The sequence below is a fragment of the Ursus arctos genome, unplaced genomic scaffold, assembly GCF_023065955.2.
Source record: "Ursus arctos isolate Adak ecotype North America unplaced genomic scaffold, UrsArc2.0 scaffold_19, whole genome shotgun sequence".
Taxonomy (NCBI): domain Eukaryota; kingdom Metazoa; phylum Chordata; class Mammalia; order Carnivora; family Ursidae; genus Ursus; species Ursus arctos.
This window is the reverse complement of record NW_026622863.1, coordinates 45903915-45926069: the sequence shown is the minus strand read 5'-3', so window position 1 is coordinate 45926069 and position 22155 is coordinate 45903915. Positions and strand designations below refer to the sequence as shown.

General features: G+C 59.5%; 1 protein-coding gene across 1 annotated transcript in view; it reads left to right on the top strand.

Annotated features, from left to right (window-relative positions):
- The window catches only part of MEGF8 (multiple EGF like domains 8), a 37862-nt gene that overhangs the window by 2751 nt on the left and 12956 nt on the right, over positions 1-22155 (top strand). Inside the window, exons 2-29 of the mRNA XM_026482212.4 lie at positions 2788-2951; positions 3222-3428; positions 4195-4375; positions 4457-4545; positions 5091-5506; positions 5943-6088; positions 6210-6332; positions 8174-8328; positions 8628-8747; positions 9088-9232; positions 9315-9478; positions 11610-11810; positions 12200-12400; positions 12839-13075; positions 13919-14037; positions 14139-14270; positions 14361-14474; positions 14892-15140; positions 15644-15843; positions 16189-16399; positions 16505-16754; positions 17239-17371; positions 18810-19057; positions 19138-19248; positions 19376-19494; positions 20027-20234; positions 20721-20901; positions 21617-21780. Of these exons, the coding sequence (XP_026337997.2) occupies positions 2788-2951; positions 3222-3428; positions 4195-4375; positions 4457-4545; positions 5091-5506; positions 5943-6088; positions 6210-6332; positions 8174-8328; positions 8628-8747; positions 9088-9232; positions 9315-9478; positions 11610-11810; positions 12200-12400; positions 12839-13075; positions 13919-14037; positions 14139-14270; positions 14361-14474; positions 14892-15140; positions 15644-15843; positions 16189-16399; positions 16505-16754; positions 17239-17371; positions 18810-19057; positions 19138-19248; positions 19376-19494; positions 20027-20234; positions 20721-20901; positions 21617-21780 (4988 nt within the window). The remainder of the gene's footprint in view (positions 1-2787; positions 2952-3221; positions 3429-4194; positions 4376-4456; positions 4546-5090; positions 5507-5942; positions 6089-6209; positions 6333-8173; positions 8329-8627; positions 8748-9087; positions 9233-9314; positions 9479-11609; positions 11811-12199; positions 12401-12838; positions 13076-13918; positions 14038-14138; positions 14271-14360; positions 14475-14891; positions 15141-15643; positions 15844-16188; positions 16400-16504; positions 16755-17238; positions 17372-18809; positions 19058-19137; positions 19249-19375; positions 19495-20026; positions 20235-20720; positions 20902-21616; positions 21781-22155) is intronic.

Below are 22155 nucleotides of genomic sequence, written 5' to 3'. Positions count from 1 at the left end.
GGCACCACAAGCAGGGGAAGACAGGCCTTGAATGTCCTGCTGGGCAGGTTGGGTGTTTCTCTTGAGATTCATGGGGAGCCACAGAAGGATTGTGAGCAGGATTTTGAGCCACCGGCCTGGTGGGGGGTGGCCTGGACTTGATGTGCTCGTCTTGCGGGAGAGGAGGAGGTGGAGAGGGGCTGAGAGCACTGAGAGGTGTTTGGGAAGTTTCACCAGCGAGATTTGGGGACCAACTGGCTGGACGTTGGGGTAGGGAGGAGTCCAGGTGACTTCCAGATCCCCCTTGATCTCCCATGCTTCTCAATGGCTATCACCTTTGAGAACCAACACGTTCCCCCATCTTTTAAAACATAAGCAGCTGAGCCACTTCCTTTTGTACTGCATTTACACTTTATTGTAGCCAGTCCTCAGAACATCCTCATGAACAAGAGGCATTCTGCTTTTGAAAGGCAAGGGGGTTGGGGAGCCTGGGTGGCGCAGTCGGTTAAGCATCCGATTCTTGGTTTCGGCTCAGGCTGTGATCTTAGGGTCCTGCTCTCAGGGCTGTGAGCTCGAGCCCCGAGGCGGGCTCCTCGCTCAGCTCGGAGTGGAGTCTACTTGGGTTTCTCTCGCCCTCTGCCCCTCCCCCTGCACTCTCCCCACCCCCAGGTGCTCTCTCTTTCTCTCTCTCTCTTTCTCTCTCAAGTAAATAAATAAACCTTTAAACAGAAAGTGAAAAGCAGGGAGTTTTGGGGTTGGATCTCTGTTCAGGATGGCACGGGGGTTGGGCCCGTGTTGGGTGGAATCAGGAGACCTTGAACTTAGGGAGGAACTTGGGGAAAGCAGATGGCGAGCTGGCCTCCGGCATGCCCTTGACGAAAATGTACCTGTGATTCTGGGAACTGAGCTGGCAAGATTCTGGGAGGTCTGGTAGCCTGGTCTGGCGAAATGGTTTTTCATTCCCCAGACCGTGGTTTGGGGTTTGTGTGATGTTCTCAGGGGCTCTGGTCAGAGTCTGAGGGAGAGCTGCCAACTTCAGTATTCTTTCTTTTGTGCAGTTCTGCGTTCGGTCATTCCTTCATCCAGCATTTCCTGAGCCCTTGCTCTGTGCCAGGCCCTGTGCTGGTTAGTGTCAGGGAAGGACCCCAAGATGAGTTAGGCCTGCCCTGTGGGCCTCCTTGGCTGTGGAGACAGACCCACACCCATTCCTCTCCTGGTGCAGAGGAGTGAAGGTTATAATGGAAAGTGAGAACCCCCAAGATAGGCACCTAACGTAGCCAGGGGGCATCAGGGAATGCTTCTTGGAGGAGGTGGGGAGGTTTGCTGGTGCGAAGGGAGGAGGTACTCCAGACAGAGGGAAAGGCTTGTGCAAAGGCCCGGCTCCTGATGAAGTTGCAGGCAGCAGGGTGGCGTGAGATAAGAGGAGACTTCAGACGCCAGGTTAGAGTCGCCATCGTGAATCTTCCCACCAGCCTTGGCGGGTGGGGAAGTATCTCCATTTTCCATCAAGGAAAGCTGAGGCTCAGAGAGCCCGTGGACCAGCCCAAGATCACATGGCTAGTGAGTGGTGTGTGAGCACCTCTAGTGTAGAGGAGCGTGCTGAGGGGCATGTGGGAAGGGGCCAGCCCAGGGTCCCCCAGCAGGTCCAGAGCAGAGCTAGCTTCCTGAGCCCCTAGTGTCAGATGTGGGGTGAGGGTTACGGAAGGCCAGGCCTCTCCCGTGCTCACAGCTGGATGTCAGCCGGGACTACACTCACCTGGGCGGGAGGTCCTCGAAAGCTCCCTCATGGGGCCAGCGTTGCTGCTGGCCGTCAGCTGGGAGCTCAGCTGGGGCTGTCAGCTGGGATGCCGACACATGCCCCCCCCCCCCATGTGGCTTTGGCTTTTCACAGCCGGACAGCTGTGTTCTGAGAAGGAGCATTGTGTGATGTCCAGGTAAAAGCTGCGAGGCTTCTGTGGTTTAGCTGTGCAAGTGCCAGCAGGTCTGCTCTGCTGGTTTGTACTGGTCCCGCTAGGCTTTCTGAGGGTCTTCCCAGGTGCAAGGGCCAAGGAACCAGCCCTCACCTCTCGATGGGAGGAGCGGCCAAGAGGTTTGAATTGACCTCAGTACTATGATAGCTCCACTTTACAGATGGAGAAACAGACCCAGAGAGGTTAGGGGACTTGCCCAGGGCCACACAGCTAATAGCTAGTAAGCGGCAGCGCCAAGATGTGAGGCCAGGCAGTCTGGCCCGAGTCTGTGCCTTCAGCTACTGCAGTAAACTGAGCCAGGACCTGGGGGGTGGGGGTGGGGCGAGAGGAGCTGTGGTCCTTCAAGGTTCTGCCGGTCCAGGGGGAAGAAGCTGGCCTCTTCCCTTGGAGCTCAAGTAAGCCTGGAACAGGGGACCCTCCTAGAGGCCCTTTTCCATCTAGGAGTATGCTTCTGTGCTCAGGCTTAGTGTCTGAGGCTCAGGAAAACACAGGAATAGCTCTGTGAGACCCCCCCCCCCGCCCCCCGCCCCCGCCCCCGGGGTGGGGTTCTTTCTGGGGCACTTCAGCTTTCCCATCTGAATGGTGGGAGGTGTTCAGCCTGGTCTCAGGAGTCCTTTCCAGGGCTGACATTGTAATTCCTTCTCTGGCCCCTGTCCTTGCTGTCACAGCTCTGACCTCCCTGGACTGTGAGACCAGGGGCCCCTCGAAGGCAGGGCTCAGGTCTGACTCATCTTTGGGCCTCCAGTATCACCTTGGCAGGCCTTGGTAGGGTGGGGTACATCGAGGCGCGGGGAGAGGGTCCACATCTGAGCCCAGCCCCCCTGCTCTCACTGCCCAGCCCCAAGCCCTCAGCACCGGATCCTGCTGGACTTCCTTTTCCTGGACACGGAATGCACTTACGACTACCTGTTCGTGTATGACGGGGACTCTCCCCGAGGGCCCCTGCTTGCCAGTCTGAGTGGGAGCACTCGGCCTCCCCCCATTGAGGCCTCCTCAGGCAAGGTTGGTGGGCTGGGCTGTAGGGGGGCCGGACTGTGGGGCTCTGGCTGGAGGTCTAGGAGGAGTTTGGAGGAGGGGGGAGTCGATATACAGATGAGACAAAAGAGGGGCAGGGGCAGAGAGACAGCAGGAGAGACTTGGCCAAAGAAGGGTGGAGAGAGACCAAGAAAGGGGGTGGGGACACCCGGGGTGGGGTGGGAACAGGAGCAGCCCACCCTCCCAGTGCAGTCCCCGAGTGCCCGGAGTCCCCAGGTGCCCGTCTTGTGCCCCCAGATGCTGCTGCATCTCTTCAGCGACGCCAACTACAACCTGCTGGGCTTCAATGCCTCCTTCCGCTTCTCCCTGTGCCCGGGGGGCTGCGGCAGCCACGGGCAGTGCCGGGCCCCCGGGGTGTGCGCCTGCGAGCCCGGCTGGGGGGGCCCTGACTGCAGCCTGCAGGAGTGTCCAGCCTACTGTGGCAGCCATGGCACCTGCGCCTCGGTGAGCCTGTCCCCAGCCGTGGTGCCCCCCCCCCCCCGCGACCCTGATCTGTGACCACACCTGCGGCTCCATCTCCTGCCCCTGCCCCTCCCCGGACCCTGCAGTCACCCACAGTACTCCCCTCTCCTCCAGATCCCGCCCCCACCTGCCCTCCAGCCCACCCCACCTTCATCTGGGGCCCCTCCTCTGCCCGGGCGCACTCCCCTCCTGCCTGTGACCTGCCTCTGGCCTGTGAACCCACCTGCCTTCCCCTTGCCAGCGACTCCATCCTCCCACCCAGCCAGTTTGTCTGGCCTTGGGCCTCAGCCCTGACTTCTGACTGCTGACCTCTGACCTTGGGCCTCAGCCGTGCACATCCAGCTTCCAAACTGGATCACGTCTTGAGCCCTCCTGCCTTCACCTCCCCAGACTGAGGTCTTCCAGCCCAGGCTGACCTTGCCCTCACCACTGCCCTTCTCCGACCTCTCTTGCTGTCTGTCCTGATTTTCCTCTCTGGGGCCTTCTGTCTTTCCCATTCCCTTTTTTTGTTGGTCTGTTTGCTTTTTTCTGCCTCTCTGCCTCCCTCTGGTTGTGTCTCTGTGTCCCTTTCTTCCTTCATCTGTTGGCCTGTCTCCTTCTTGGCTCTTACTCTATCGCTCCTTTCTGGGTCCGTCTTTTTCCTTCTCCCTTTCTGTCCCGCGTGTTTCATTCTGGCTTTGCCTCTCCTCCCCCATCTCTCCTTTTTTTCTCTCTCCATCCCTGCCTTTGTGTGCCCGTCCCCCTCCAGCCCCTGGGACCCTGCCGCTGTGAGCCTGGCTTCCTGGGACGTGCTTGTGACCTGCACCTGTGGGAGAACCAGGGCGCCGGCTGGTGGCACAACGTGAGTGCCGGGGACCCCGCCTTCTCAGCCCGGATCGGGGCGGCTGGTGCCTTCCTGTCCCCGCCAGGGCTGCTGGCCGTTTTTGGAGGTGAGCCGATGGGGTGCGCTTCTGGGGTCGGGTGGCCTGGCAGCCTGTGGCCAGGGGTTGAGCCTGTCTGCCCCTCCACAGGCCAGGACCTCAACAGTGCCCTGGGGGACCTAGTCCTGTACAACTTCTCTGCCAACACCTGGGAGCGCTGGGACCTGAGTCCTGCCCCGGTACGACCCCCTGCCCCACTCGGAGGCACCTGTCCACTCTGGCAGACCCAGCCAGGGCCCCCCCGGAGCGACCCCCATCACCCCATATGCCCCCACCCCTGCCGCTTGATACGGGCCCACCTCCTCCAGATGCTTCTTTTCTGCCTCTGACTTTCTTTTTTCTTCCTGTGTCTCCCTTTTTGCATCTTATCCTTCTGTGGACCTCTCGTCTCTTCCTCTTGGTTTCTCTCTCCGTTTTTGTCTGCCTGTTGGTCTTCTGCTCTCTCTTGGTCTCTGTATCTCTCCTCTGGGCTGTCTGTCTGTCTCTCCCTCTGCTTTTCTCTGCCATCTCTCCTATCCCTGCCACCCTGCCTCCTCCGCCTTTTTTTTTTTTTTTTTTTTTAAATTTGTTTTTATTCGCCTCTGTCTGTCTTGCTGGGTCTGTCTTCCTTTCTCTCTTCGTGTATCTGTCTTTCTCTGTGTCTCTGTCTCTGCAACTCTCTCTGTCTGGCTGGCTTTCTTGTCACTCTGTGTCACCATCCTGTCTCCCGGTCTCTTATCCACAGGCTGCCCGGCACTCCCACGTGGCTGTGGCTTGGGCGGGCTTCCTGGTGCTCATGGGTGGTGAGCTGGCTGATGGCTCCCTCACCAGTGACGTTTGGGCCTTCAGCCCGCTGGGCGGGGGCCACTGGGAGCTCCTCGCACCACCTGCCTCGGGTTCTTCGGGGCCACCAGGCCTGGCAGGTCATGCGGCTGCTCTGGTGGACGACGTCTGGCTCTATGTGTCTGGCGGCCGTACCCAGCACGACCTCTTCTCCTCTGGCCTCTTCCGTTTCCGCCTCGACGGCAGCAGCAGGGGCTACTGGGAGCAGGTGATTCCAGCAGGCGGGCGGCCCCCTGCTGCCACTGGCCACTCCATGGTGTTTCACGCGCCCTCACGCACCCTGCTGGTTCACGGTGGACACCGGCCCTCCACTGCCCGGTGAGTGACCTGCCCTGCAGGGCCAAGCCTGGCCCAGGCCCCTGGGCCTTCAGTCTTTAGTGGGCTTCGCCCTCTGATGGACTTCTGCAGTCATCCGGGCCCACCTTCCTTAGGTCATTCACTAGTTCATTCGTTCTCTTATTTGCTCATCCACTCACTGACTCTAACCCTTTTCTCGCTCTCTTGACCACTTACTTCCCACGCACACCTGCCCATCCATGCACTCAGCCACACCCTGTTTGGTGGGGCCAGCCCTGGCTAGATGATGCACAGAACCCAGGGATGAGCCGGGCCTGGGTCCTGCCCACCGGGAGGCAGGTGGGGGATAAACCCCATCACGCCGGTCTCACCCTGACTGATCAGACAACTCTTGCGAGCCCAGAGGAGGAAGAGAAGCCCTTCCTGCCCTGAGCCCCTCCTCTGCCCCTCCTGATAGGTTCTCTGTGCGGGTGAACTCCACTGAGCTCTTCCACGTGGATCGGCGTGTGTGGACCACCCTGAAGGGCCGGGATGGGCTTCAGGGCCCACGGGAGAGAGCCTTCCATACAGCCAGTGTCCTGGGCAACTACATGGTGGTCTATGGTGAGGAGGCTCCCTGATCCCGCCTGCCAGGGCCCCACGCCCACACTGAGCTGAGGCTCCCTGCCTGGGTAGCCCCACCTCCACCAGGCTTGCCAGCCTTGCCCCTTTCCTCCTTTCCCAGGGGGCAACGTGCACACCCATTACCAGGAGGAAAAGTGCTATGAAGATGGCCTCTTCTTCTACCACCTCGGCTGCCATCAGTGGGTGTCAGGGGCCGAACTTGCCCCCCCAGGAACCCCTGAGGGTGAGTGGCCCCTCTCTTCTCCTGAGGTGCTCCTGAGAGTCGCACTTCCCTGACAGTAAATCTGGGCTTTGGGCAGGAGCCACCTTGGTCCTTGTAGGGTGAGCCAGATAGATGTCCTGTTGGAGCTGGCCTCGGAGGCAAGCCTGTGCTGGAGGCAGGGCGGCCCCTGTTGCCATGGAGACGGGAGGCCGGTCCAGCAGCACTGGTCTAGACTCCAGTCCAGATTTTGCCAGTTTCCAGATGCGTCAGGGAACCGCCTACATGCGACCTTTTCAAGGTCATAGAGTTGGCAAGTGGCAGAACCAGGAGGGCCGGCCCCAAGCAACCATCTGTACAAAAATATCATTTAATCTCTCTGTGCCTCAACCTGCCTGTCTGTAAAACGGGGATGATAGTAACACTTGAACCGCCGGGCTGTTGTGAGAGTCAATTGAGATGGTGCGAAGAATGAAGACCGCCTAGCCAAGGGCTCAGTATGTGGACTTTCTGATAGTGTCAGAACCCTGCCCCAGGGCCCAAGGGGTTGCCTGGAAGGGGGTATGGAGAACCCTTTCAAACTTACTAAATCAGACTGCTTGGAGAATTAAAAGGAAGCCACAGGCCCACTGCTCCCAATCACACTTGTACACACAAACTGGGCATATCATTTCAGGGGGCTGTGAACTTCCAGGAGGCCCATCTCTTCTCCGTACCCTACTGAACAGAAGAGCGAGGACAGAGAACAGGCATAAGGAAGGGACATTGACATTTAATGGGTAGGCAGGGTGAAGGGTTCCCCATGGAATCCTGTTTGACCATCAGGAATAAAGCCTTGGCCTGGCATTCAAGGCCTCGAATCCAGGGCTCTTCTGCCCGTCCCTGTTTCTCCTTTAGGCCAGAGTGTGAGGTTTCTGGAGGACTGTTCCTCCGTAGTTTGTGAGTCCCCAGGCCAAGTCCCACGTGCTTACAGAGTACAGGTCGGTGAGAGGGCGAGGGGTCACCAGTCACTGACCACTTACCCATCAGTCAGGACTCTTGGTTCTGAGTGACAGGATCCAACCCAACCAGCTTGAGCAAAACCGAGTTCTTGGCTCACTTTAGTGACAACTGGCTTCAGGCTGGCCTGGGTCCGGGCACTGACATGATGGCATCAGCCGGTTCGCATTAAGGTTCACTTCAGTCCAGGGCAGGTTTGTCTTTTGCAAACGGTCACCAGCAGCCCTGCGCTTATGTCCTGCCCCTTTAAAATGCCCAGAGGGAGGAAGCGCATGCCTCTTTCCCAAGAGTCATAGGAATCAGGTCCTATTCCTGAACGAGTCACTGACCTGATGGGCCTGGGCTATGCCCCGTGGCTGCCAAAGGCAGGGTTAGCTGAGCTTGAGCCTAGGGACTGTAGTGGGAGAGGGGGGTTTTCCAGAGGAAAATCAGAGGCTGTCCCCAGAAGGGAGGCTGGGGCCAGATAGACAAAACCAGGTGAGAGCCAGGGGGCCTGCCTCATGGCTCCCCGAGGGCAGAAAGATGGTCTATTTATAGAGAAGGGAACCAAGATTCAGAGAAGTCGAGTCTCTTGCCCAAGGCCACACGGCTAGTCAGACCCGTGGCTTGAACCCAAGGAAGTGGTACCTAGGAATCAAAGCCAGGTTTTTCTGACCCTGAGGACCGTGCTCTGTCTTTTAGAGGTGGTTCGGGCAGTGGTGGGGGGGCGCGTTCAGTTAAGGCAGGAAGTCAGAGGCTGGACCGAGGCGTGGGAGAGTCGGGAGAGTCAGCGTAGTCCTCTGGGCAAGGGAGCCCTGAGCGTGGGAGGGGAGATTGGCACGAGTCTCATGTCCTTGGGTTGGGGGCGTGGGTCTGTATTCTCCTAGGCCGAGCAGCGCCTCCCAGTGGCCGATACTCACATGTGGCGGCTGTGCTTGGTGGCAGCGTCCTGTTGGTGGCTGGGGGGTACAGTGGCCGGCCCCGTGGGGACTTGATGGCTTACAAGGTGCCTCCCTTTGTGTTCCAGGCGCCTGCTCCGGACGTGAGCACTGGGGTGATAGGGAGAGGGTGGCTGGGGAGGAGGCAGCGTGGTACCCAGGGAGGTGGGAGCAAGGTGGGGTGGGTCCCGGGGAGAAGGGCTGGGGCTCCCTAGGGATACGAGAGGAGAGCGGTTGGTCCCCAGGTCCAAGGGGGGAGGACTGGAGGTCCCTGGGGCTGAGGGCAGAGTGGATGGGGTCCTGGAGGTGTCGAGCAGTTGAGGCCCCCGGGATCATCAACGGGAGCTGGCATGGGGGAGCAGACTCCAGGTCTGAGGAGCCCCCCTCCCCCATCTCTCTGCAGTACCACTTAGACTACTGCTCCATGTACACGGACCACAGCGTCTGCTCGCGAGACCCCGAGTGCAGTTGGTGTCAGGGGGCCTGCCAGGCTGCACCACCTCCTGGGACTCCCCCTGGGGCCGTGAGTGACCGTCCTCGCCCTCTGTCTCCCAGCACGGAGACCCAACCCTCGGTGTCTCCCTCTGTCGAAACCACTTGGGAGACTTGTTTTCACACCTAAGATCGGCACTCCTGACCCGTCGACCCCTGAACCTCTGACCCCTCCCAATCCTTTTGAACTTACAGCCCTGTCCCCACACCCCCCAGCTCCTGTCCTCTTGATCTTCCTTGTTCCGGCTGGCTTTCAGTTCCTTTCTCCAACTTCCTGACGCTTTCTACCCCAAGACTCCTGAATCTACAGCACTTGCCAGGTCCGTTAAGCCCCTGTGGACAGTAACCCCTGTCCCCTCCCCTCCCTGCAGTGTCCAGCTGCCAGCTGCCTGGGCCTGGGACGCCTTCTGGGCGACTGCCAGGCCTGCCTGGCCTTCAGCAGCTCCACAGCTCCTCCCCGGGGGCCCGGCGCCCTGGGCTGGTGTGTGCATAATGAGAGCTGCCTCCCCCGGCCTGGTGAGTGTGCAGGGGCAGTGTGGGAGGGGGCGGCGCAGCACCCCGCACTGACCTCTATCCCCCCCCTCTCCTGTCCTCACAGAGCAGGCCCGCTGCCGAGGGGAGCAGATCTCGGGCACCGTGGGCTGGTGGGGGCCTGCGCCTGTGTTTGTCACATCCCTGGAGGCCTGTGTCACCCAGAGCTTCCTGCCTGGCCTGCACCTGCTCACTTTCCAGCAGCCGCCCAATGCCTCCCAGCCTGACAAGGTGGGGAGCCAGGGGATGGGGCCTGGTGTGTGGTCCTAGGGTTTTCACTTTTCAAATGGTTCTGTACCACTCTTGTGGCTGCCCTGATAAGCCTTTACATTCAAGGGTCTGCTTTTCCTTATTGACCTCAAAAGATTTTTTTAAGGATTGTGCCAAAACACACATCATGTAAAATTTACCATCAGTGATATGAAGCACGTTCACAGTATTGTGCCACTATCACCACCTGCTTCCAGAACATTCTCGTTACCCCAGAAAGAAGCTCCAGACCCATTAAGTAATCCCTCTCTGCTCCCCTTCTCCCCCTGGCCCCTGGCAACCACTAACCTTTTAGTGGTTAGTGCTTGGCAATCTGCTAACTCTGGATTTGCCATCTCTGGATATGTCATACAAATGGAATCACGTATGGTGTCTGTTGTGTGTGGCTCTTTCACGTAGAGTAATGTTTTCAAGGTCCATCCACGTTGTAGCATGCCTTAGAACCTCGTTCCTTTTTATGGATGAGTAATATTATATTGTATGGCCATGCCACATCCGTTCATCAGTTGATGGACATGCAGGGTGTTTATACTTATTGGCTATCGTGAATAGTCCTGCCATGAACATTCTTGTATAAGCCATTGTTTGAATATCTATTTTCTTGTAGAAAATATTTTCCTTTATTTTTTTCCAATTGAGGTATCATTGACATACAATATTATGTTAGTTTCAAGTATATAAGATAATGATTTGAAATTTGTATATATTGCAATGAACACCTATTTTCAGCTCTTTTGGGTACATATGTAGGAGCGGAATTGCTGGGTCATATAGTGATTCAGTATTAGCTTATTGAGGAATTACCAAACTGTTTTCCGTAGCGGCTCCTTACTGATTTTTTTTTTTTTTTTTTTTTTTTAAGAGAGAGAGCAAGAGCGGGGAGGGGCAGAAGGAGAGAGAGAATCTTAAGCAGGCTCCACAGCCAGTGTGGAGCCCAGCATGGGGCTTGATCTCAGACTCTGAGCTCAGGACCTGAGCTGAAATCACGAGTCAGATGCTTAACCGACTGAGCCACCCGGGCGCCCCTCCTTATTGATTTTTAAAATAGATAACATAGTTGTATGGTTCAAAAATCACAATAATGTAAAAAGTTGTTGAGTGAAGAGTTTCTCCTATCTGTCCTGCTCCGCACCCTCTCAGTGTGGGAAGCTGTCCCCAGCATCCCCCCAACTCGACACCACCCTGACTCTTCCCCGAAGATCCGTTTGGATTTCCTGTATATCCTTGCAGGTCTGCCTATTCAGATGCATGTAAATGTGACATTTAGTTATTTTTTTTTTCTTGCACAAAAAGTAATATTCTAGTCACACTACACTGCCACTTTTATTTTTTAACATATCCTGGCAAGCTTCTTAGCACTTAGGAAACACCCTCAATTTTTTTTTTTTTTTTTTTACAGTTCTGTAATATTCCATTTAGATTCTAGGGCTGTAGTGCTAAGTAGTCTCCTGTTGATGAATACTTGGGTTATTCCATTCTTTTGCAGTTACAAAACGCATGCTAATAAATCATGTAAGTGTGTCTGTCACTTTGAATGTTGGATCTGGACTCTCTCTCTCTTTTTTTTTTTTTTAACTTGTGTACTGGTTTATTATATAACCAAGAACACGTTACATGCAAAGGAGCTCTGTCCCCATAGAGCTGGGGTGTGACCTCCTGCTGGCACAGGGACGTGTTCATTAACTTGGAAATTCTCTAAATCCTGTAGTTCAGGGACTTTAAAAAAAGTGTGGACTCTTAAGGGCTTTGGTGGAAAGTGCAAAGTTGGGATGTTGGGGAAGAAGCTCCCGAAAGCTCTGGGGTCCTGGAGTTTCGTGAGAGAGGTGATGAGCGGGGGCCGGGTCCCGGCTGTCTATTGTCTGAGTCGGAGTCCCAACTCAGAGTGCCCCTGGCCTCGGTCCCTCGCCTGATCTGAGTCGGAGTCCCAACTCAGAGTGCCCCTGGCCTCGGTCCCTCGCCTGATGAAAGAGGGAAGGAGGCTGGGGTGCCTGATCTTTTCTGGCTCTGATGTTTGCCTGAGGGGTGTGGCTACCGTGAGGCCACGCGGAGAGGCAGAGGCGCTCACGCGTACCCTCCTTCCCGGCTGGCTTAGGTGTTGATCGTTCGCAGTACGACCATCACTCTGACGCCCAGCCCAGAGACTGACGTGTCCCTGGTCTACCGTGGCTTCATCCACCCACTGCTGCCCGGAGGGCCCGGAGGGGCAGGGGCTGAGGATGTAGCTGTGTGGGCCCGGGCCCAACGTCTACATGTCCTTGCCCGGATGGCCCGGGGCCCTGACACGGAGAACATGGTGAGGATGCCTGAACATTCAGGGTGCTGTTATAAATAAGGGGGCTGGGGTGTATGGTGCGGGGGAGGACTGGGGGGAAATCAGAGGCATGGGATATATCCTTAGTGGAGGGAGGGCCCTGGGGTTTTCAGTTATGAATGGAATTGGGGGGATTTTGAAGAAGGTGGGGGAAGGTCTGAGTTACCAAGTTAAACTCCCCCTGAGGAGCGAGGTGGTGGTGGGGGGATTGAGGGTTCTCAGAGGTTCTTTGGGTCTAAGGAACTCAGAGGCCCTCTTCCTCTTCCCAGGACGGAGGTGAGTGCTAGGTGGGTTTGGGGCTCTTGGAGGTTTCAGGGGTGGGGGTGGCTGGAACATTCTGAGGCCCCTGTCTGTCCCTCACCCGTACCCAGGAGGAGGTGGGGCGCTGGGTGGCTCAGCAGGAGAAGGAGACGAGGCGGCTACAGCGCCCAGGGTCTGCTCGCCTCTTCCCACTGCCTGGCCGGGGCCACAAGTACGCGGTGGAGATCCGGGGCCAGCTCAATGGCTCGGCGGGCCCTGGGCACAGCGAACTTACTCTGCTGTGGGACCGGACTGGCGTGCCAGGCGGCAGCGTGAGTACCCAGGCCCTGGCCTCAGATCCCCCGAGCTTTCCGAACCCCAGACCACAAATTCTAACTCTCTTGACCTGACCTCCCTGCCCCCCCCCGACTCTTGAACTCTGGGTGTCGCCTTGAGCCCTCTGGACGCCAACCTCTGACCCCCAGATTCTGCCCTGATCTCACATTCTGACCCCCTGCCCACATCTCTGATCCCCCTGGCCCTGACTTCTGCCCTCTGCACTTGGCTTTCTCTTCTCTCGATGCTCTCGAACCCCAGTCCCCTTTGTTCTGCTCCTCCTAAATGCTGATTTCCCACAGGCTTGAGTTCTCAACCTTGTCTCCAAACACTGAAGTCTTTAGCGCCAAAGCCTGACCCCTACCCCCAACCTCAACCCCTGCCCTGGGACTTGGCATGTGGACCCCTGCCCCTCACGTGAGCCTTTCCCCTAGGAGATCTCCTTCTTCTTCCTGGAGCCCTACCGCTCTTCAGCCTGCCTCTCCTACTCCTCCTGCCTGGGCTGCCTGGCGGACCAGGGCTGCGGCTGGTGCCTGACCAGCGCCACCTGCCTCCTGCGCCAGAGCGGGGCCCACTGCGGGGACGACGGGGCTGGCGGGTCGCTGCTGGTGCTGGTACCCGCCCTCTGCCCGCTCTGCGAGGAACACCGCGACTGTCACGCCTGCACTCAGGTGCCTGCCAAACCCCAGAGGGGAGGTCTCAAGATCAAGGCAGTCGAATCAGGCGACTGGGAGAGGGGGAGGACCCTCTGGAGTTGGCATGGGCATCCGAGGGGTCCCCTGGGTGCAGTGGGGGGAGACAGGTGGGACTGTTGTCCTTGATCTGCAGGTGAGAGCCAGGTGGGGAGCAGAGGAGAGGGGCTAGAGAGTGGGTTCCTGGCAGTCAGGACTCTCCCTGTTGTAGGGCCTGAAAACCCAGCTTAGCACCTCTTTACCAGAGTGGTAAAGAAATCGGTCTTTAGGCCTGTGGTTCAGACCATGTGGTCAGGCATCCACCCCTCTCCATCCCATGCCCTCGCTTCCCTGGAGGTTCCTTCATTGGGAGTGGCAAGGGAGCCACGAGGGCTCCAGATTTTCATCCCCTCACTCAGCCCCTCGAGTCCCAAGTGGAAGAGAGCACCATTCTATCCCCACCCCCCTCTGACCCCCAGTTCAACAGAAGTCCCAGAGCACGTTTTGTTGGTTCTGGTTGGGTCTTATGCCAACTCTCAGAGCCATCTCTGAAGCTAGGGGGAAGGGAGCCTGGCCCCTGGCCACCTCTGGAGCTCAAGGATCCGTCAGCTCCAACTGGACCACACGTAGGGGTTCTGTTGCCCCAAAAGGGAGTAGGTGCCGGGAAGGCGCGGATCCCATGGATGCCATTGGTTGCAGCGGAAAGGCTGGAGAGGCAGGCCGCTGGGGAGGGAGGGGGACTTGGGGTTGGCCTGTGGGGTGGGGCAGGTGAGGCAGGCAGCTACTTGTGGAGCCCGGGGTAGACAGCTGAGCTGGGCTCTTACTCCTTCTTTAATTCCCCAGGACCCCTTCTGCGAGTGGCATCAGAGCACCAGCCGTAAAGGGGATGCCGCGTGCAGCCGGCGGGGCCGGAGTCGGGGTGCTCTGAAGAGCCCAGAGGAGTGTCCCCCGCTCTGCAGCAAGTGAGCCGCCTGGGCCCAGGGAGATGGGATGTGGAGGGCTTGTGGGGGCCGGGCCAGGGTTTGACCCTGCCCCTGCTCCCGCCCCTGCTCCCCGCCCCCAGGCGCCTGACCTGTGACGACTGCCTGGCCAACTCCAGCCAGTGCGCCTGGTGCCAGTCCACGCACACCTGCTTCCTGTTCGCGGCCTACCTGGCCCGCTACCCGCACGGGGGCTGCCGTGGCTGGGATGACAGGTGCGGGCTGGGCAGGGGCGTGGGGCTCACAGGAGAGTGGGGCGCGGGGGGAGGGCTCAGACACCCCCACCCACACCTGTCGCCCTGCAGTGTGCACTCGGAGCCTCGGTGCCGGAGTTGTGACCGCTTCCTGACCTGCCACGAGTGTCTGCAGAGCCACGAGTGCGGCTGGTGTGGCAATGAGGACAACCCCACGCTGGGCCGGTGAGGCCGGGACCCTGAGGCCGGTGGGCGGACGGGCTGGGAGGCTCTCGCCTGCCCTGATTCTAATGGCGGATTGTCTTTCTGTGTTTCTTCCCTTCCCCTCTCTCTTCTCCATCTCCACTCTCTCCCTGTCTCTGTGACTGGTTTCTTTCTTTCCCTCTTGTCTTTCTGTTTCTGTCTTGCCTTCTCTCCCCCTTTCACTGTTTCCCTGCCTGTCTCTTGTTTGCCTGGTACAATCCCTGCTGTCTGACTGCTCTGGGTTTCTCTGTCTCTCCTTCGTTTCTCCTTGTGTCTTTCTCTCCATATTCATATTTCCGTTCCTGTCTTTCGGATTGGCCCCGCTCTCCCTGTCTTGGTCTCTTGTTTCTTTATCATCTCCCCGTTCCCACCCCCTCCTCTGTCTCTCACCCCCCCCAGGTGCCTCCAAGGGGACTTCTCTGGGCCGCTGGGTGGGGGGAACTGCTCCCTGTGGGTGGGGGAGGGCTTGGGGCTATCTGTGGCCCTCCCCGCACGCTGGGCATATGCCCGCTGTCCGGACGTGGATGAATGTCGCCTGGGCCTGGCACGGTGCCACCTGCGGGCCACCTGCCTGAACACACCTCTCAGCTACGAGTGTCACTGCCAGCGGGGCTACCAGGGCGATGGCATCACGTACTGCAACCGCACGTGAGTGGGGACGGGTTTCCACGGAGATGTCGCCCTGGGGCTGGGGCACGTGGAGATGGAGGAAGCCGTCGCGTGGTGCTGGGGTTCCTCCCGGGGAACCAGCATCCCCAGTGAGCCTGGGGTTTTTACCTTGCAGGGTAGGCCCTCTTTAGAGTGACAGGGTCCCCAGTATAACACTAGTTACTGTGGAGACGGGTCACCCCTGGACTGCGGGCCATAGTCTTCAGTGTTGTCATGGAGATGAAGGAGGACAGAGCAGAAAGGGGTTTTCACAGAGAGCAGATCACCAGTAGTGATATGTGGTTACCATAGAGACAGGAGTTACCACGTGTGATGGGGTTACCTTGGAGACAGGGCCGCCCACAGAGTCTAGGAGGGAGGAACAGGCAGTAGCTTGGGAAGGCATTGCTGTGGAGAGGAGGGGGTGGAGTGGGGCGGGAGGGGGGTGTGCCTTGGGGGCTCCGGGCCTTACCCAGCACTTCCCCACCCCGCCACGCCCTCAGGTGCCTGGAGGACTGTGGCCACGGTGTGTGCAGTGGTCCCCCCGACTTCACCTGTGTGTGTGACCTGGGCTGGACGTCCGACCTGCCCCCGCCCACGCCTGCCCCGGGACCCCCCGCACCCCGCTGCTCCCGGGACTGTGGCTGCAACTTCCATAGCCATTGTCGCAGGCGAGGGCCTGGCTTCTGTGATGAGTGCCAGGGTGAGCGGCCTCATCCCCAACACCCCGGGCTGGCCTCAGGGACCCTCCTCGGGGCTCCAATGTCCTTCCTCTGCCTGGGCGTCCGGGTTCCCTCCCCCATCTAGGGCTCCCCCTGCTCCATGGCCTGCTCCCCACCCCACACGGTTTCAGTGCCACCCATCTCTTTGGCGGGGCCTTGGGCCCCCGGGCCCCCCCTCCCCCCGTGGGGGCTTGCAATGCCTTCCCAGTCCAGGCCTGGTCACCTTTCTCTGAAGCAGCCGCGTGGGGTCAGGGATTGGCCGAGTGTTGTGGGGCTCCTCCTGCCCTTGCCCTGACTCTGTGTCCTGCCTGCCGGGGCCTCCACAGACTGGACATGGGGGGAGCGCTGCGAACGGTGCCGGCCCGGCAGCTTCGGCAATGCCACGGGCTCTGGTGGCTGCCGGCCCTGCCAGTGCAACGGGCATGGGGACCCGCGCCGTGGCCACTGTGACAACCTCAGCGGGCTCTGCTTCTGCCAGGACCACACTGAAGGTGCCCACTGCCAGCTCTGCTCCCCTGGCTACTATGGGGACCCCCGGTGAGCCAGGGGCCCTCCAGGAGGGCCAGAGTGGGTTAGGGACTGGACGGGTTGGGATGGGGCGGGACCGGACTGATGCTCTTGCTGTTTTCTCCCTCTCCCCAGGGCTGGTGGCTCCTGTTTCCGGGAGTGTGGGGGTCGCGCCCTCCTCACCAACGTGTCCTCAGTGGCGCTGGGCTCACGCCGGGTGGGGGGGCTGCTGCCTCCGGGGGGTGGGGCAGCGAGAGCCGGGCCAGGCCTTTCCTACTGTGTGTGGGTTGTCTCGGCCACCGAGGCGCTGCAGCCCTGTGCCCCTGGGACCCTCTGTCCCCCGCTCACCCTCACCTTCTCCCCCGACAGCAGCACCCCCTGTACGGTGAGTACCGAGACCCCAGAGTGCAGGCCCACGTCTCCCCCACCCAGTCTGAATCCGCAGACAGACCCTGACTCCATGTCTCTGTTCCGTTAACCTCCAAACCCTAAGCTCTCTTCCTCAGACAGCAGACCTTCATTCCTAAGCCCCCAGACCCTCCCATTCCCCAGATCACCTCCTGTTTCCTGGGCTCCTCACTGTCCAGGCCAGGCATGGTTAATATTTGTATTCTGTGTGCCAACTGCGACCAGTAGGTAGTGGCCGCCAGGAGCTGTGTATTGGGAAAGAGGCTCCATGGCAGAGTGCCTGATCGATGAGCCATGTCTGCTGTGAACACAGGAGGGGAATGGTGGCCAGTTTGACGGTCCAGAAGTTTCAAGCGGCCCGTTTCCGGGGCTCAGATTGCCCTCCCCTCCCAGACCCGACACGTCCCTCTTTCTCACCCTTACTGTCCCCTGACCCTTCACTATCCGTCCTGCACCTCCAGCTGAGCTACGTCCTGGCCTTTGATGGGTTCCCACGCTTCCTGGACACTGGCGTCGTCCAGTCGGACCGCAGCCTCATCGCCGCCTTCTGCGGCCAGCGGCGGGACAGGCCCCTCACTGTGCAGGCCCTCTCTGGTATGGGGACTGGGGAAAGTGGGACCCTGTTCGAGGCCCTGTAGTCCTTGCCCCTTACGCTGTCCCCTGAGGTGGGCTCAAGACCCAGCCTGACTCTGTCCCAGACTCGCTGGCTGATGCTGTCCCTTGTCATATTTGGGCCTCCGTTTCCTCAGTTGAGAGGCTAGTAGAGAGGGTTGCCCTGGCCGGGCTGCCTCTCTGGAGAGGAGAGCTGAGTGGGACAAGTCTTTGGGGGACACAGAATGGGGCTGGGGTGAAGGCCCCCTGCTCAGCTCAGCTAGGGGAATTTTGCCCCTTGGGCCCTTTGGCAATGTCTAGAGACACTCGGATTGTCCTGGGTACTCCTGGCGTGTCGTGGGTGGGGGCCAGAGATGCTGCTCTGTCCTCTGCGGGGCTCAGGACACCCCACAACCAAGAACCGCCAGGCCCCATGACGTCAGCAGTGCTGAGTTTGGGAAGCCGGCTCCATCTGTTGGAGTGGCGCTAAAAATCATTCGTTCCCCGTGGCAGTTGAAGGGCCCGAGGCTGGAAATGTTTCTCTTCACCTCATAGATGAGAGAGATGTCCAAGGCTGGGAGAGAGAGGGCGGAGGGGTAGTTGGCTGGCTGGGGATTGCATACCACCCCAAACCCCTCCACAGGGAGCAACTAGAACTGAGGGGCCCTCGATTTCACGTCACCCAGCCGTTGAGTACCGAGCAGTGAGCCACGCCTGCTGGATGCTGGGACCCTGCAGGGAACAAAGGATGCAGGCCCTGCCTTCAGGGACCCACAGCAGGCGCGGGGGTGGGGTGGGTGCAGGGGGTGACAAACAGCACTAACAAATTATAGTCAAAATAGTGACACCTTTGCTAAGGGACCGAGGAAGTGGGAAGGAGCAGGCGCCTGGCGTGTCTGGGGAGTTGGGGAGGGCTTCCTCATGGAGGTGAGATTTCACTGAAGGCGTGAAGGGGGACAGTGTGGGTGGGGGACAAGGGCGACTTCTCCAGGCCAGAGGAGCAGCAGGTGCCCCGGCCCTGGGAGGCCGGGAGGGGGCCTGCAGTGCTGGAGTGCTTGGGGCTGGGACAGTGGGAGGCCTTGAGGTCAGAGGGCCTGCAGCCCCCCCTCCTTTGAACATAATTTTATTGAGGCACTACTTACATTTCCTCTAATTCCTGCCCCCTCCCCCTCCACTAATCTCTTTTGTAAGGAGACCCGGTTTTAGGTCAGAGCTGCAGGGAGCTGCAGAGGGTTAAGAGCTTGCCAGGGATGGGCTTGGGCTCAGCATTGGATGGGTTGGGTGAGGAAGAGGGTGTGCGGCGTGCCTGGCAGTGATCCTAAGTGGTAAGGTGTGCCTTGCTGCCCTGCCCGGTGACACCGGATTTTCTCTCAACCTGGGGGTAGAGTAGCGTCCTGGAGTGCGGCCCCGCCACAAGCCTCTGCCCCCTCTCCCCAAACAGGGCTGCTGGTGCTGCACTGGGAGGCCAACGGCTCCACGTCGTGGGGCTTCAATGCTTCCGTGGGCTCTGCCCGCTGCGGGTCGGGGGGCCCCGGGAGCTGCCCGGTCCCCCAGGAGTGTGTGCCCCAGGACGGAGCCGCAGGTGCTGGACTCTGCCGATGTCCCCAGGGCTGGGCTGGCCCCCACTGCCGCATGGCTCTGTGTCCTGAGAACTGCAATGCCCACAGTGGGGCAGGGACTTGTAACCAGGTATGGGGGGGGGATGGGCAAGCCACACGGGACGGGGGCGGCGATCGGCTCCCCCTGAGCCTCCTTCCGCTGCTCCCCAGAGCCTCGGTGTGTGCATCTGTGCCGAGGGCTTCGGGGGCCCTGACTGTGCCACGAAGCTGGACGGCGGGCAGCTGGTCTGGGAGACCCTCATGGACAGCCGCCTCTCAGCCGTGAGTCGTGAATGCCACTCTCCACGGAGGTGCCGCGCAGCCCGCCTCCTGGATGGTTCTCCCCCTCCCTCCATTCCTTCAGCCCCTACACCCAGCCTGACCCCTCGTGTCCCCACCTCCCCCCCAGGACACTGCCAGCCGATTCCTACACCGCCTGGGGCACACCATGGTGGAAGGACCTGATGCCACCTTGTGGATGTTTGGGGGCCTCGGCCTGCCCCAGGGGCTGCTGGGGAACCTGTACAGGTGAGGACTGCCTCCGGGGGGTGGGAAGCCTGAAGGAGAGGAGGTCACCTCAGGAGACGCTGAGATGTGTGTCACATGAGAGTCTCTTTGGAGGTTAAAAAAAAAAAAAACAAACTGGTGAAAAAAACCTCTGGGTTCAGCTCAGGTCATGAGCCCAGGGTCCTGGGATTGAGTCCCTCATCAGGCTCCCTACTCAGTGGGGAGTCTGCTTCTCTCTCTACCCCTCCTCCCTGCTCGTGCTCTCTCTCATGCGCTCTTTCTCAAATAAATAAAATGTTAAAAAACAACAAAAACAACAAAACCTCTACAGGTGAGGGACCCCCAAAAGTTGCTGGGAACTTGTCACAGGAGGTCCACCTCAGGGTCTGGGATATTTATTTAGGTGGTTGCTACCCCGGGGTGGGGGAGGTAAGATGGTTGTCAAAGGAGGGGCACCCTAGGTGACTTGGGGTAACTCTGTGTTTGGGGGGGTCACCCAGGTCATGCTGGGGTGACTGTATGGTGAGACTCCTCTTCTGCACCTTGGTGCCAGGTACTCAGTGAGTGAGCGGCGATGGACACAGATGCTGGCAGGAGCCGAGGATGGGGGCCCGGGCCCCTCACCCCGCTCCTTCCATGCGGCTGCCTACGTGTCTGCTGGCCGTGGTGCCATGTACCTTCTGGGGGGACTCACAGCTGGGGGTGTCACTCGCGACTTCTGGGTCCTCAACCTCACCACCCTGCAGTGGCGGCAGGAGAAGGTGAGCCCCTCGCCCTCCCCTCAACCCCCACGATCCATCTCTAGCAGGGCCAGCCAGAGCAGCTCCTGCCCGTTTCACCCCCAGGAGATGCAGCTCCCCCCAACCCCCCACTGGGGCTCCAGCGTGAGTCCCAGAGTTGAATCTCATTGGCCATCCTGGGTCACGTGGTAGTCCGGAGCCAGCCCATGGCCAGGAGGATGGGGCGAGTACAGTCAGCCCCACGTGGCCAGAGGGAGAGCAGAAGAGCCAGGGCTTCCCAAAGGAACACCAGGCTGTCCCTACCGCATCGGTGACGCTGAGCAGGCAGAAATGGCAAGGGACCTACCGCACACCTGCTGGAACCATGGCGGGTTGGAAACTTGGGGTCTGACTGGACTCGGGCAGCTCACTACCTCCTTCTTGGTTCAAGGGGAGTGTCGGGAGTTCCGAGTCTTGCTTGTACCCTAACCTCCAGCTCTCTGGTGACCTCTGTCCTCTATCCTCCAGGTGCCCCAGACTGTGGAGCTGCCGGCAGTGGCTGGTCACACCCTTACTGCCCGCCGAGGCCTGTCTCTGCTACTGGTGGGCGGGTACTCCCCTGAAAATGGCTTCAACCAGCAGCTGTTCGAGTACCAGCTGGTGACTGGCACCTGGGTATCCGGAGCCCAGAGCGGGACACCCCCTACTGGTAGGGCTGGGGACAAGGAGGAGACAGCACCTTGGACACCTGGCCGTCCGGGGCTTTGTGGAGGGTCTCTGTCCACTGCCGTACCCTGTGGTCACTGCCCCTTAGACCTTGTTATGTCCCCGTCTTCTCCGCCCGCTCCCATGCCCGCCCAGATTCTCAGACCAGCTATTGAGAAGTTCAGTTTCCCGTGATAGGCTGCCCACCTCCTGCCCAGTGACAGTGGTCACCGTGTTCCTCTCCCAGGTCCTAGATCCCTGCCCCTCAGGCATTCCCCTTCTCCATTCTTTGCTCACTGTCCCCCCAGGACATGCAGGTCACCCCATCTCCCCCTCTTCTCTTGTCCAGAGTTGCGAGTGGTGGTCCTTTTGAACCAAAGTGGGAGGGAGGGGTTGAGAAGGGCTCCTAGGTGGTATGTTCCCAAGAAGGGGGACCCATGGGGCGCCTGGGTGGCTCAGTCGTTAAGCATCTGCCTTCAGCTCAGGTCATGATCCTAGAGTACTGGGATCAAGCCCCACGTTGGGCTCCCTGCTCAGTGGGGAGCCTGCTTCTCCCTCTCCCTCTGCTGCTCCCTCTACTTGCGTTCATTCTTGCTCTGTCAAGTAAATAAATAAAACGTAAAAAAGAAAAAGAAAAAAAGAAGGGGAGCCCAGGAAGGTGGGAGGGCGTTCCTAATCACCAGCCCTCCCCCCAGCGTCTGCTCCCTTGTGCCCTCCAGGTCTCTACGGTCACTCTGCTGTGTACCACGAGGCCACTGACTCTCTCTACGTGTTTGGGGGTTTCCGCTTCCACGTGGAGCTGGCAGCCCCGTCCCCTGAGCTCTACTCCCTGCACTGTCCTGACCGCACCTGGAGCCTGCTAGCCCCTTCCCAGGGGGCAAAGGTCAGGAAAAGAGGTGTACACAGATAGATCCAGGGGGCAGGAAGGAGGGGGGCCCCCTTACCCAGCACCCCAGGACTGGCTCAACCCTGGACTCCGTCATCCCCTTCTTTCCAGTCCCCTAGACTCAGCTGTGGCACCGCACACATCTCCTCTCTTCCATCACTCGTTTGGAGGGAAGCAGCTTAGAGCAGGAGGTCCGAGCCCGGGGTTCTGCCCCAGCTCTGCCCCACTCTAGGTGTGGCCTCCACTTCCCAGCCTCCCCATCTGTAAAACCGGGGACCGAGGCTCCTTGTGCCTCCTGCCTTCAAGGCCAAAGGAGAGAGAGGGTGGGGGTATGTGGTCTCCGGACGTGCTGGTTAGAGACAATTGAGTTTT